General features: G+C 48.4%; 5 protein-coding genes across 5 annotated transcripts; 2 read left to right on the plus strand and 3 right to left on the minus strand.

Annotated features, from left to right (window-relative positions):
• Positions 1–120: 120 nt before the first annotated feature.
• manF (putative endo-1,4-beta-mannosidase) lies at positions 121–1,622 on the minus strand (the record flags this gene model as incomplete). Its single annotated transcript, XM_043287630.1, has 4 exons — positions 121–431; positions 484–612; positions 669–1,400; positions 1,457–1,622. 4 exons carry the CDS (start codon positions 1,620–1,622, stop codon positions 121–123), a joined length of 1,338 nt encoding a protein of 445 aa, XP_043143565.1.
• Positions 1,623–3,670: 2,048 nt separating this feature from the next.
• On the minus strand, positions 3,671–4,458 carry Aud_002668 (uncharacterized protein; the record flags this gene model as incomplete). The annotated part of the gene is given in 3 exon segments (XM_043287631.1): positions 3,671–3,712; positions 3,770–4,297; positions 4,312–4,458. 3 exon segments carry the CDS (start codon positions 4,456–4,458, stop codon positions 3,671–3,673), a joined length of 717 nt encoding a protein of 238 aa, XP_043143566.1.
• A 1,213-nt stretch (positions 4,459–5,671) lies between these two features.
• On the plus strand, positions 5,672–7,224 carry Aud_002669 (Zn(II)2Cys6 transcription factor; the record flags this gene model as incomplete). Its single annotated transcript, XM_043287632.1, has 4 exons — positions 5,672–5,725; positions 5,775–6,317; positions 6,372–6,509; positions 6,559–7,224. The coding sequence occupies 4 exons, from the start codon at positions 5,672–5,674 to the stop codon at positions 7,222–7,224; spliced, it is 1,401 nt and encodes a 466-aa protein (XP_043143567.1).
• A 63-nt stretch (positions 7,225–7,287) lies between these two features.
• On the minus strand, positions 7,288–8,279 carry Aud_002670 (uncharacterized protein; the record flags this gene model as incomplete). Its single annotated transcript, XM_043287633.1, has 3 exons — positions 7,288–7,777; positions 7,827–7,959; positions 8,018–8,279. 3 exons carry the CDS (start codon positions 8,277–8,279, stop codon positions 7,288–7,290), a joined length of 885 nt encoding a protein of 294 aa, XP_043143568.1.
• A 3,245-nt stretch (positions 8,280–11,524) lies between these two features.
• Positions 11,525–12,922, plus strand: Aud_002671 (cytochrome P450; the record flags this gene model as incomplete). The annotated part of the gene is made up of 3 exons (XM_043287634.1): positions 11,525–12,127; positions 12,179–12,693; positions 12,754–12,922. 3 exons carry the CDS (start codon positions 11,525–11,527, stop codon positions 12,920–12,922), a joined length of 1,287 nt encoding a protein of 428 aa, XP_043143569.1.
• Positions 12,923–13,387: the final 465 nt, after the last annotated feature.

Below are 13,387 nucleotides of genomic sequence, written 5' to 3' on the forward strand. Positions count from 1 at the left end.
GATATATCAGCTATTTGGAATATAGATCGGGAAGAGCATAAATGTGTCCCATCAGTACACAAGTTTATAAGCCTAAGAAGGGAAATCGAAACACGAATCGAAAGCCATCATTCACAAAACCTAAACGGGCTTCGTCGAGTAAATCTGGCTAACGTGGTCGATAACAGCACACTTCCAGTCGTCACTGCCGTAGTAGATCGTGTAGTGATCGTTGGGCGAGGCACCGGTGGACAGCTGCTGGCCATACTGCCAGAAGAGATCCGCAGAGTTGCCGGTGGTGGCCAGGGAGGTCTTCTGCCACTGGAGCGAGTCACCGCAGTGGTTGTCCTTGATACCGTACTCCTCAAACAAACAGGGCTTTCCAGCAGCCTCGCAGACTTTGGCGTGGGATTTAATCCAGGTGTTTCCCCAGGAGTTGTCAGAAATTCCCCCTACTATCAGTTAGCCTGAGAGATCAATCAAAAGAGCATGAAGTTTACTTACAGTCAGCAACATAGAGGTGGTAGACTCCAAAGTCAATGTCGGGGATTGCAAGGTTCTTGGCGAAGTCATTACCCTCATAACTGGAGTAGGGATAGGAGCCATCAGAATCGACGGTCAAACCCATGCCCTCTGTTATGATGGGTTAGAAATCACAAAGTCGGAATCGTGCTATGCGGAGAACGTACCTTCACCAGTGGTGACCATGTGGTTGGGATCCAGAGACTTGATGTAAGCGCTGGTCTTAGCAGCCCAGTTGTAGATGACATCGGTGTTGCAGTTCTGGCAGCGGGGCTCATTACCTAACTCCCATGCGAAGATGGCAGGAGAATCCCTGTAGCGAGAAACAACGGCCTTGATGTAGGTCCGGTACACGCTCTGGATCTTCTCGTTGGTGTACCAGCCCTCCTTGGTGCCACCATAGGCATTGACGTAGGCGTTCATGCCACCATAGTCATTCCAGTTGTTGACGAAAGGAATGATCAGCTTGATGCCGTACTTCTCAGCAGCGGAGACAACATAGTCCAGGCGCTGGAGGCCATCAGCTCCAGTGTTAATGGTGCTGGTGCCAGTTGCCTTGTCGTGCAGCTGGAAGTATACAGTTCCAGAATTGGGGACCGAGTTAACGTCGTTGAAACCCCAGATACGGAGGATCTTCAGGCCGGACTGCCGCAGATGGTCAAAAACAGAGTCGACATCGTCATTTTTGGTCAGGAACGGCAGCCAATATGAGTTCGTGCCGGCAAAGTACTTGGTCTCGCCGTCGATGTTGAATTTCAGTCCGTCCGTCTTAGCGAAAGAGCTGCTGCCTGTGGGATTGGTAGGAGGAGTAGAGGTCGAAGAGGTGGGAGTAACTGTCGACGAATGATCCTTAGTTGGGACAGCAGTCAAGGTTGTTGAGGCCGCCCTGGAAGTAGCTCCTACATACCCGTTAGTTTCCATGTCGATGGGTATGGGACATAGGGTTTGATTTTACCAGGCTGGCACTGGCTGTACCAGTCATTGAGATAAACACAGCCCCAGCCAGATTCACAAGTAGTAGGGCCGGAATAAGAGAGGCCTCCGCATTGTCCCCAGGGACCGGCCTGAGCGGAGGCAGCTCCTATCGCGGACAGGATGGCGACAGACGACAAGGAACGCATGCTGTGCTATAATAAATGCAGAGTGACGATTGAAATTGGTTCTGATGATGAGAATGCTACTGGAAGTGATGCCATTTAGAGCTGTTATATATCTCTGCTAGACGGATAAAATTATCTTATAGTTCCAATTTGGACTGCCCAGTGCCCAGAGCTCACGAGCCCCTTGAAACTGAGCAAGATTATGGAAGCGACTCCCGCGTGGGGATTTACACCTACCGACGGACATATGTGGGGAGGATTCAACTAGCGCCAAATCGGGTGACGCCGTTCAGCACGACTGTGAATCACTGCAGATAGTCTGCTTCTCTGATTCTGCCAGTGCACGTCGTAAATCATGTCAGGGACGGAGCTCAGCCAAGGCGGACTCTCTTCCACTTCCCCGTGACGGTTTGGGCAAAGCTCATTTTACTTCAACTCTGGTACAGCCTAGTAGAGCAAGGACAGAGTCCGCATCGCATGGAATCAGGGAAATACAGGAGAAACTCCCGCATCTCATGCTACAAAGCAGTCAATCGCTACCCAGCCATCCAGAATTCAGAGGCGTATTGGCAGAATTCACAAACTGTGGATGCGCCCGACTCCATGCATTGCGCGAGAATAATGCAAAACTGGAAATTCTGCACGACAGAGACCTCGGATTTCCTATGGAGAATCTAAAGAATCCGGGGTACATGGCTTCTAGGCATCAGCCTTCTTCTGGGGGCCATCGTCCAGTGCGCATAGTTGTCGACGGCAAAAAGATGATTTCTAATCAACATTTCGAAGATCATACAGACAGGCAGTTTCCGACGAACTATCCCAATTCTAGTGCGCAACAGAACGTTTCAAACACCTTCGCGAACCGGTCTGAGGCTTTTTTGACCTGAAATACTGCCATGCCGGGTCGTTGTCTGTCAAGTTCCAGTATTTCGACATCGCGCCATTTGCAGGTCGTCATGGTTGGAAATCCATGGATTTGGAATTTACAGGGTAGTGTCTCATGCAGAGCCATCCTATGGTTTGGATTACGAGGACCCAGAAGTTCTCTGAATCCACAACCCATCGGTTTCTCGTCCCCCACCCATTCTCCTTGAGAGCACACTCAGCTCAAAATCAAGATCACTAATTAAAACCGGAATCAACGTTGACATCTCCAGCAGAGATATTCCTGCCAATACTCGTGCGCGACCCCAGTTCGAACGGCGTGTAGTTCCGCTCCATGAGTTTCAGCTGCTCTGGGCTCGACTCCATCCACCGCTCAGGCTGGGACTTGGGGGCAGTCTCCTTCATATGACCCTACGCCCGGTGACTTCGTCCATGAACATACCCCAGCTGAGTATAGCCTGTTGCCTAACCATAAGTTTGGTGAATGCTCAAAGCCATGGCATCAATCCTAATCTGGTAGACCACACTTTATTAATAAATTCGAATCGGATAATGGAGCAACAGATGATGAGCACCAATCTTACGTACCATATGTGATTGAATGGAGGGTGGCTCTTGATGACCGCATTCTGGCAAAGGATACAGGACAAACCTTGTTTCAGAGTGGGGTCTATAGGTTGAGAAGCGCCTCTGGTGAGTGATCTGCATAAATTTGTTAAGGCTGCTCCATACTGGCAAGCACGGAGTACCCCTCAGTGTATTAATAACCTGCTGGAAGCGTTCAGCACCATCGGTGAAGTGAGCCTGACTCCAAAGGTTTCATGGTCTTAGGGTCTTTTTTAGGATCTATCTGCTTATTTGAGTGGCAATATTCTGACTGCTTCGTAGCCTCTAGTGTTGTGTTACTGTGAAGCCTACTGTAGTGCTTGAGTTGTCCTGGAATAAGTTCGCTAGATCTATCTATCTCAGGCTAAGATCCGAACTGAGTATACTTGCCAAGAACATGACATTTTACCCTATTCAAAAAGGAATAGTTGAGCAGTTTGCCGATGAGTTCCATTTTCAGGTGGTCCGACAACCCACCTGTTGATCGTTGACCTGTTCTGGCATACCGTGAGGTGGATAATATCATGTTTATAAAAAGCCGCTATGTAAGTACTAAGTTGTACATCGAGTATGAACAGCTACGGTGCGATCCGGACAGTTCGGGCCAGAGCTAGCCGAACCTGTAGAAATAATCGAGTTGTTCAAAGAACCATCCTTTGTGAGGTGGAGGAACTTACCAGGTGCCCACCGGACAGCTCTGCGACGGGGACGTCAGAAGCAATCCGCCCTGTTAGGCCCATGGATGAAAGCAGTGCTCGAACAGAACCTTCTTTGAGTGACCCATCCGACTCAGCCATCAATAATCCCAGAGCAGTTAGAGCGGGTTCGCCCTTGCCACGCTCCTGCAACTCTTCGACCGAGTGTTGGCCATAGTAGCCCACTTTCGGTCGCGGGTGGGTGGTGACTTTGCCCTTAGATGGGAGATTATTTCCCGCCAAGACACGGATCAGAGTAGTCTTTCCAGACCCATTGAGACCCATGATGCCATCACGGTCACCGAGGTGGACGACCAGAGTAATGTCATCCAGAACAACCCGATCATTTTTCCTATACTGAAAGGTGATCCCTTCCAGTGACACCAGCGGGCCAGGGAACCGAAGGCCAGTCGCCTGGGGCGGACTAATTGTCGCGCCCTTCTCATCCTGCGGCACCTCGATTTCGGCTCGACTGGGCAGGTGAAATCCAGCCAGATCTTGAATCGACCACTGGTGGCATTCACTTGAGTACCTATCCGATCCTCGGCCTTCTTTTGTTGAGATTGGGCCCGGCGAAGCTTATTATCGTCATTGGTCTTCTCGCCGATCTTCATGATCTCGCGAATACTCGCTTCCATGTGGGCTATTTGACGCTGCTCGGCTTCCTTCATGCGTCCCCAGTACAATTTTTGACTTTCAAAATCTTGTTCGTAGGCTGCAAGATTCCCTTTGAAGTAGTTGGGTTTTTGATCACGTAAGATGATGATCTCTTTGCAAACGGAATTGATGAAGTCTCGGTGGTGCGATACAAGAATAATTGTCGTTTGGGACGATTCGCAGTTGTTGGAGGTAGTTCTCCAGCCATACCACACCCAGGAGATCCAGGAAGTTGGTCGGCTCTTCGAGGGTCATACTATTGAACTTCTGAATAAGAACGCACGCGAGCATACAGCGCATTCGCCAGCCACCGGACAATGTTGACACCTTTTTCTAACCGTGGTATGGAGTAGGGTTGCATTCAGTCTGAGTACAGGCTAGAGTAGCATATCGACCTGCTAAACTCAGAACCAACCCTCACTGAACTTGCAGTGGCTTGGGTTTGATCCCTAGCCTAGGGAACCATAGCAGTTACGATTCCCTCCGCCCCCTAAACCTCTTTGAGTTTGGTTAAAACCGTTGGTATCGTTTTAGTGGCTTTATTGGATTAGAGTTGCATAAACTGCTAAACTCGGAACCAACAAGGGCTTACTGAATTTGTAGTGGTTCAGGCTCAGTCCCTTGCCTAGAATACCTGTCACATGGAGAGCCGCCAGCGAGCCTCCATCATGGGCCACCACCTTACATGATGAATTTCTCCAAACTCTGTGTACATAAATAGCTTAGTAAGAACTAAGTAGTTTATTCTAATTACTAAATAGTCTGGATGACACTGGGGAGAATGATGAAGAAAGCTCGCAGAGAACAGCGAGGTGTGATGTGTGGGCTTAAGTACGGGACGACGGCCTGCAGCAGTCCACCTAACCCAATTTGGGAATTCCCGAGTTATCGCTTATGAAGCTTAGCTAATTACTCAATTGCTTTTTGAGGACCAAAGAGTGCGAACAGTCGCCTGCCTCTGGGCTCTGACATCAGCATAGCCAGCAGTACCCGCTCATATTTAAAATGATATGTGGACGTAAACCAAGCGAGGAACGGTTGGGTCCCTCCGAGAGTCCCTCTGCGATGCAGATGCCTTCCTATTGGCTTAGCAAATGATGTTTCTGGTCGCTGTAGCGCGCCGTAGCCATACTCAGCCGTCTCGTATTAACCACATAGGCTTGTCCTCTCCAGAGTTTATCAGTTAACACCTAGTCAGAAGGGTCTAAACGCTCTGTCCATCCCAAAATGGCAGGTATGCGGAGTTCTGGGTGTCTACTCTGTGTCCAGCGTCGCGTGAAGGTTGGTCTTACAAAAATGGGAGGCCAGAGCACCGCTGACATATATATAGTGTGATGAGCGACTTCCAGGCTGTGCGCGGTGTGAGAAATATGGAAAGCAATGCCCCGGCTATGTCAGGAACTTCAAGTTCAAAACTGGAAAGCCTTATCGTTCTCGACGCGTACCTCCAACAAATGTCTCTGGTTCTGTACTGAGCGCGTCTAACAGAAAAACCTATGAGGCAGACAGGGGATCAGTGACAGAGAGTACGCCGGTGTCCACGCTGTCTTCTCCAACGATTAATGTCCTCCAAGGGCTTTCATCGGTAGTCGATGACCTCTCTCAGGGCTACTCATCGACTTCAATCCATATTGTTTCCAGATGGTTCAGCAGTCTCCCATTTATCTATGGACGGAACAAAACCCTGGATGCAACTGTTCGATGCTTTACAGCACACCATATTTCGAAGGTGTTGCAGAATGCGCAGATCGCGCGGTATTCTAGGTTTGCGTACATTGAGGCTCTGAGCAGACTTCGAAAGTCTCTAAACGCCCCTTCTGAGCGTCTGTCTTCTGATATCTTCTGCGCGGTGCTACTTCTGTGCTTGTACGAGGTAGGCACCTGATTCCCCGTCACAGGAAGAAGCAATGTCGTCTGATTAAGTTAGCTGTTTGCAAATACTCAAGATCCAGTTACATGGATGAAACATGCAAAGGCAGTGAGCCAGCTGGCGGAGATTCGTGGGCCGAACTCTTACAAGGACCCATTCAATAATACATTACTCAAAGCTGCACGAGGATTGATTGTGGGTGTCTTCATGGTCTGAATATGATATGAGACTGACATGAGCGCAGGTAATGCACTCTCTCTTCTCCGGGGAAAGATGCTTCCTAGCCTCAGAAAGCTGGCATGCCATAATGCGGCAGCGCATCAACTCATTCTACTCCGAAGAGCTGGAAGATTCGCTAGAGGAATTCGTGGCTCTATTCACACTGGCGCCAAGCCTTGTTCACGCGCTCTATGATATCAAAGCATCAGATATGACGAGTCCTGCAACCTGGAAGAAGCTGTCCGAAACCCTAACCCGAATTCTTGAGATGCAGACCAGACTGTCAAAATGGTATAGTCGCTTTTCCCGAATGGCACCACCCCCATACGAAAGGCTATCATCGACCGAAGACGCTGTATATCCTATCGTTGTGCACTACTCTGATCTGAATATCGCCTCAATATTCATTTCCTATTACGCATACATGGCTATCATGCACGAGGCCTTACGGACCCTTGGTTATCCTGGTACACATGAAGCTATGGTCGCCTTTTTTCGAGATCAGATTTGCAAGTCAGTGGAATACAACGGTACCGGTCCACTAGGGCCGTACAGAATGGGATTTCCGCTGCGTGTGGCATACGAGGTGGCAGACCCCAAAACCAAATCATGGATAGAGAACCATTTGGTGCAAATGTCGCAGCATTATGCAGCTGTACAACCTAAGAATTTTGCGGCGGCTCTTGATTGAACCGTCTTTCACCCTTCTCCGTCGTCATTATGTCCAAGTTTGTTGAGAAGAAATCCACTGTGCTCAAGGCCTGTCGTCCCTCTCAAGTTCCTCGGCATGGAGATCCTTGGATGGAAATGGCTCCATTGTGCCTCGTGATAACAACAGGAGCACTGTGGCGATTATCTCCATTAACAGACCCATACCAACTTTGATCCCCTCCTTGCCAGTGAGAGCATTGAATTCCTCCGACCCAAACTCACCCAGCAGAAAGTAGGCGATTCTAACGGCCAAGAACGGCATAGTGGCAAGGACCAGCATCACGACGCGGCGGCCGTTTCTGGGCAGAACCGTGCGGTAGGCGACTGCAATCCAAAGTACGAGACCAATGATAAATGCAAAGGTAATGACGAAGACGCCCGAGCCGATATCCCTACAGGCAGAAATATCCATTGTCTCACCAACCACGGCACAGACCAGAGAAATGATGACTGGGAAGCGAAAGGCGTGAAGCAGGAAACGCAAATGTTTTGGGTACCTTGTGTTTCCGGGACCGCGTCCTCCAGCTTGTCCACTTTCTAGACGTTAGTGCTTGCAACATCTTGAGCCGACTCGTGACATACCTTCGCAGTAGGACAAGGCTCACCTCAAACAAAAGAGGTGATAGTCCGATACTTTGCAGAATGATCTCTGCCGTCCAGACCGACTTGCTCGGATTGGAAACAGCAATCGCCATCGCGGAACCCGCAATTCGAACTAGTAGACAGTGTCAACCCTGTCCAAAAGCATAGCGGGCTGGTCAGCTATCACTTACGCTGCGCCAAAAACCCCAGCATGCCAAACCAGGAGTACAGCACGCATCTGCGGACACTTCTCTCCCTTCTGTGGTGCCAGTACTTCCATTCTTGCATGAACCTTGTGACAAATTGTACCAACTGAATGAGGGAGAAGATGGTCACTTCAGCTATCGCGATGCGAGTATGGTCCACCGAGGGAGACGGCATTGGGTTGGCCTTCATAGTAATTGGGATGGAGTTGAGAGGTTGCTTAATCAGTTGAGAGGCGAAAACGAGCATTTCATTTGGATCTAGCTGAGAAGTTGATTGCAGGAGATGGCGCTGAGACTGACAGGATATGATCGACCTGCTATATATACCTAGACTGTAAGACTCTAAGCCTTGCTACTCGTCTCTGAGTAACTGTGAAGTCATCAAACAATTGGCTGGCCGAGGATATCGCGATAATTGACCATTTTGGGCTTAGTGGCTTTCGTTTAAGCCTTTGTTGGCGCACAGAGACATAATGATTGGTTAAGAAATGCTGATCAATTCCATTAGTCTACTTGCATGCCTACGGCACCCAGGCGAAGCTATGATGAGCTGAAAAGAATGATGAGCAGGGTCATTTCTTTAGCTGCATTATGTTATCATAGAGGACCACAATTTCCCCTTCAATGGTAACATCCTCAGAAGGGGATGACTAGTCCTCTGATAGGTCAGGCCCTAATAGCTCATGGAGGAAGTAGTTAGCTGACATAGTACAGCAACACAACAGATCATAGTATAGGGAGACCTTGGAGAGAGTGGTTCTCTGAGATAGTACCCATGCTGATTTAGTTTTCCCGCGCAGTCAGTGGAATTTATCACATCGAAATAAAAGGTCCGCAATTTCTATCTTGTGATAATTTTAATTTTCAACTTGTTTGACACTAATGATAAATTGAGAGTGCCCTCCAATGGTCATTATGCAGCCGCGACAGCAGCAGCTTGCACAAAAGGTATACTGAAGATATGGAGACCAACAAAGAGACCAACTTCAGATGGGCATGATGGTGCACTCCTCCTGTGGTCAAGACATCAAGTCTTTACTGGCAACACATCGCTGGGAAGAGCATCCACAATGATAGAACTTATACAGCTAAATCCATGAATTTCTGACGTCATGACTGCATGGGCTAGCATACGCATAGACTTCGTTAACCATACGCAGGAAGGCCCGAAAGGTTTATGGCACGAACTTGCCTTCATCATAACAACTGCATATTTTCCGTTCAGTATTATAAAAGAAGTTAACCAATAAATGTTACAATCCTGGAATCTTCACGGTCTGCAACCCCTTCAACTGCCGTATCGCACATTCTGCATGCGTGTCATGTCCATGGCCCACCTAACATAACCAGGTTCCGGCTTCAATTGCAGCCTTCCAGCAATGGATGGAATACTATTAAGCTCTCAAATGAGCCTTATGATCCTTCGTCAGTCCTGGAATAGTACGCACGCAGTTTCTTTTTCAAAATCAGGCGTCAGATGGCTCTCATGGCCATCTAAAATATCTTCCAACTGTACGGCTAGTTGTTGCAGAGATAAAGACCTTTCTAAGCCACCGAAGGCCTATCTCATCCGTTGTCCGTCCATTTTGACCTATTTAAATTCACTGAAACATCTGCTTCTTAACATGGACGAGTCTCGCACCCGATCCAGAGCTCCTCCTCGAGTTTTTTCCTTCTAGCACCGATCACTACACCTGGCTGGCCATATCACTGTTGGGCTTCTCCGCTCGGGGAGAGCTCGCTTGGCGTGCTCGCAGGTATAGCAGCGGGGGAGGTACACGGTATCTTACTGCTACCATTCACCCGACTAACGCAATGCAAGATGATGCATCTCCTAGAGCCCAATGCTTTCCACCGATATCTGCCTCTTCTTTTGAGAGCTGTTTGCAACACGCAGGCGCAACACCTGCTGAACCAATGCAAATATCTGAACTAGGATGCCCTGACAAACCCCGTCGCCTTGAGGATCTTAATGACGGTAGCGATATTCCGCAACCAGCGCGCTCCATGCAAGGCCCAGCGACTGTACAAAGGGATCAATGCTGTAGTGGAGTTCAAGAGCTGCAGACCGTTTCATCAATAGCAGAGAGCCTACCCCCAGGCACTATTGACTGGGATCTCTCGTTTCCAGCCTCCCAGACCGAGGCTATCACTGGGCAAAAGGACTTCCAATCGGATGTTGTAGGTGGTGCTCGTACAATTTTTACTGCTGGTGACTTTCCCCTTCAACGTGCTTGCACTGGAAGATTCCGATAATGTGTGGAGCGCGTTTCGTCCAAACGTCTGAATTGTCTTTTTATTTTTTAATTTTCTTTAATTTTTAATTAATAAAAAAAAAAAAAAAAAAAAAAAAAAAAAAAAAGGCATGACGCATCCTCCTCTTATAACTAGATGTCTCTGCTTTAGAGGAGGCCTGTCTGTGCCTTCTTTGAAAGCAGGAGAATAGTTCTGATGAAACGGAACATGGGTTTGAAATCCAAATCGAAATTGATATCAGAATCCTTGCACTGTGTAGCAGCCCATGGCCTGAGTGGGAGGCTCAAGTGACTGATCCGATATACATCGAGTCTACAGCGCATTTCTCTAGCAATCTATGACAAGCGTACAGCTGTACGCCCCTCGAAATGCAGCTGATATGTTGCGTCATCCATTTCCGTCTGACACATCCAAGGCTTGGCACATTGGCCATTCTCACCCAATGATTCTTACGAATGCGTAGTCTATAATTGCAGAACTGTGGGATTATGTCCAAGCAACTCTCCGATCGGAGATTAAGGTCCTTATTTCCCCATTAGTAAGCCAGCCCATCCCGGTCTGGATCATCTGGAATGTAACCCCGTCATGAATCCAACCGGTGGATAGTACATTGACCACGGACTGCATTTAAGGTTAATTCTGTGTAGTTGTCCTTGTTATGACTTTTAATCATGACCCTATGGTGCAATCCTTCCCTACAAATGTTCGCCCATGTATCTTCCAGATGCGGCCGCCAGAGCTCAGGTTATTCAGTCCTACGAACTTTCTATGTGCAGTATCAGTAAGATAGCAATTCCACCGATCAGGATGATGCAGCTGCCCTTGGTTTCTATTTATCCACACCTATCCATCGCCCTGCTTCTCGGCGCTGTATCCCCCATTCTTATCGCTCTTATTTTTGGGCGATGGAAGATTCCCCCTTCATTCCCCAAAGGGGTTCCGCGCGCAGGGCAAAGAAAGAATATCTTTGGTGGGCTTAGGTTCTGGTTCCGAGGCTGGCTTTCAGGACGACTGAGCCTCTTAGAAGGATATGCCGAGGTAAACATACATTTATATATGCTTGCGATTCGATTGAATGGCGCCATTATCTAATAATGGCTATGAGAATAGTTTAATCGACATGATCAGCTCTTTGTTCATGCCATTGGCAATCTACGTCCTCAAGCCATCTTGCCAGTGAAAGACTTTGAATGGGCGATCCGGCAACCTGACAATATTCTATCTCCGCACGAAGTCATGAACCAGAATCTGAGCCTTGATCATCTCCTTCCCATTGCTCGTTCTGCAATGGATGTGAAGATTGTCGTTGTGCTGATCAACCAGTTTCTCACTCAGAATATAGACCGGATCCAGTCTGATCTCGCTGACGAGCTCCGTCGAAATATTGACCAGGAATTTGGGAAAGATTGCCACAACTGGCAGCCTGTCCGCCTCCTTGAAGTGATGCTACGAGTTGTACTCCGCACGAGTGCCCGGATCTCATGGGGCTTGCCGCTGTGCCGTGATGAATCCTACATACGTTCTCTCACCAGATTGATCAGTCTCCATACAGGTGCCATGATAATGTGTGGTCAATTGACCCCCTGGTTCTTGCAGCCCCTGCTTTCCATCTTTCTCAGAGTTCCCCTGTACTTTGTTCAAAAGAGAGGGTGGGCTGCCACCACATCACTCATCAAGGAGTGGCTGGCCCAGATCAAGCAGGAAGAAAAAGAGCAGATCTCTGAAAAGGATTCCAGGGTACCTTATAACCTAGTAACCTCGTTCATTCGAGTTTCTCACAGGTTGCGTGGGTCTGAAAAGCTCGATGAGGGACATCTCTCCGCGTTTATCAATTTCTTTGTAAGTCCCTTTTTTGGGTCGCTTTGAACCTTAACTGACATAAGAACGCAGGTCTTGCTACCATTTATGACCACCGTCCCTAGCGCTTGTGCTGCAATCTTAGATATTGCAAGCTCTCCGCCAGAAATGGGACTACATCAGCAGCTTCGGCAGGAAGCCGCAAACATCCTTAGTTCAGAGAAAGAATGGGCAGCCCCAACGTCTTTTAAGAAGCTCTGGTACACAGATAGTGCCATTCGGGAAACATTACGTCTAACTCCAGCGGTCTTACATGCATCAAACCGAGAAGTCATCCATCCATCCGGTATCACCTTGCCCACGGGCCAACATCTGCCACGGGGTATGTGGGTTGCCGCGTCCACCTTCGATATCCATACAGATGAGAAGTTCTATCCTGAGGGACAGTCATACAAGCCATACCGATTCGTCGAAGAGCAGACTAATGAAAATGGCAGTGGTCTAAGCGGGAGAGACAATACTCAAGACGCTAGTATGTCCAAGCAGAAAATGCATATGGTAGCAGCCACCTCGACATATCTACCCTTTGGCTCAGGACGTCATGCGTGGTGAGTTTCTCTCCTTCTGAGATGGTCGAATATTGCCCATTGACCTAACATGCTCCTCAGCCCGGCTCGGCATTTTGCTGTTCATTTTCTCAAGATGATCGTCGCATATATTGTTTTAAACTACGATATCGAGCATCTGGACAAAAGACCGGACAATATGATTTGGGGGGAGCATATGCTTGTACCACCAAGTGCTACTGTCCGAGTCCGTCGAAGGAAGGTTAATTAAACGCCAGCTACGTTGTTATTCAGCGCTCAAGTGTGGTTGGGTTTTCTGAAATTGCCACTGTGTCTCGCTTGACCCGAGTTAAGGACCACAGTACTTGTGAAGTTCATTGAGCTTGGAATGATATCGACACTACTCCATCCCATTTGGGATCTTGTGCAATCAATAGGGATGTAATGATCTTATTGCTTACACTCGTACCTACAGATAAAACGATACGACCTATCCAGATTTTTCTTGACACATACTGAATATCGGCCATCGGAGTCGCGCATAAGTCGTGACAATGACGTAGGTAGTTCTGGTCATCAAAATAGCGCAACGGAACAATTCGGTCGGTAGGGATTGTAGGGGGTCGTGTGCGCCGCTCGAATGGTGAGAAAAGGCCCATTCTTGTGTAAGTCTCTCTGAGGGAGGACGGAGACTTGAGATTTTCCCAAAGTCGATGTGCCAGTCAGTAATTATAGA

The sequence above is a fragment of the Aspergillus udagawae genome (assembly GCF_001078395.1).
Source record: "Aspergillus udagawae IFM 46973 DNA, scaffold_2, whole genome shotgun sequence".
Lineage (NCBI taxonomy): Eukaryota > Fungi > Ascomycota > Eurotiomycetes > Eurotiales > Aspergillaceae > Aspergillus > Aspergillus udagawae.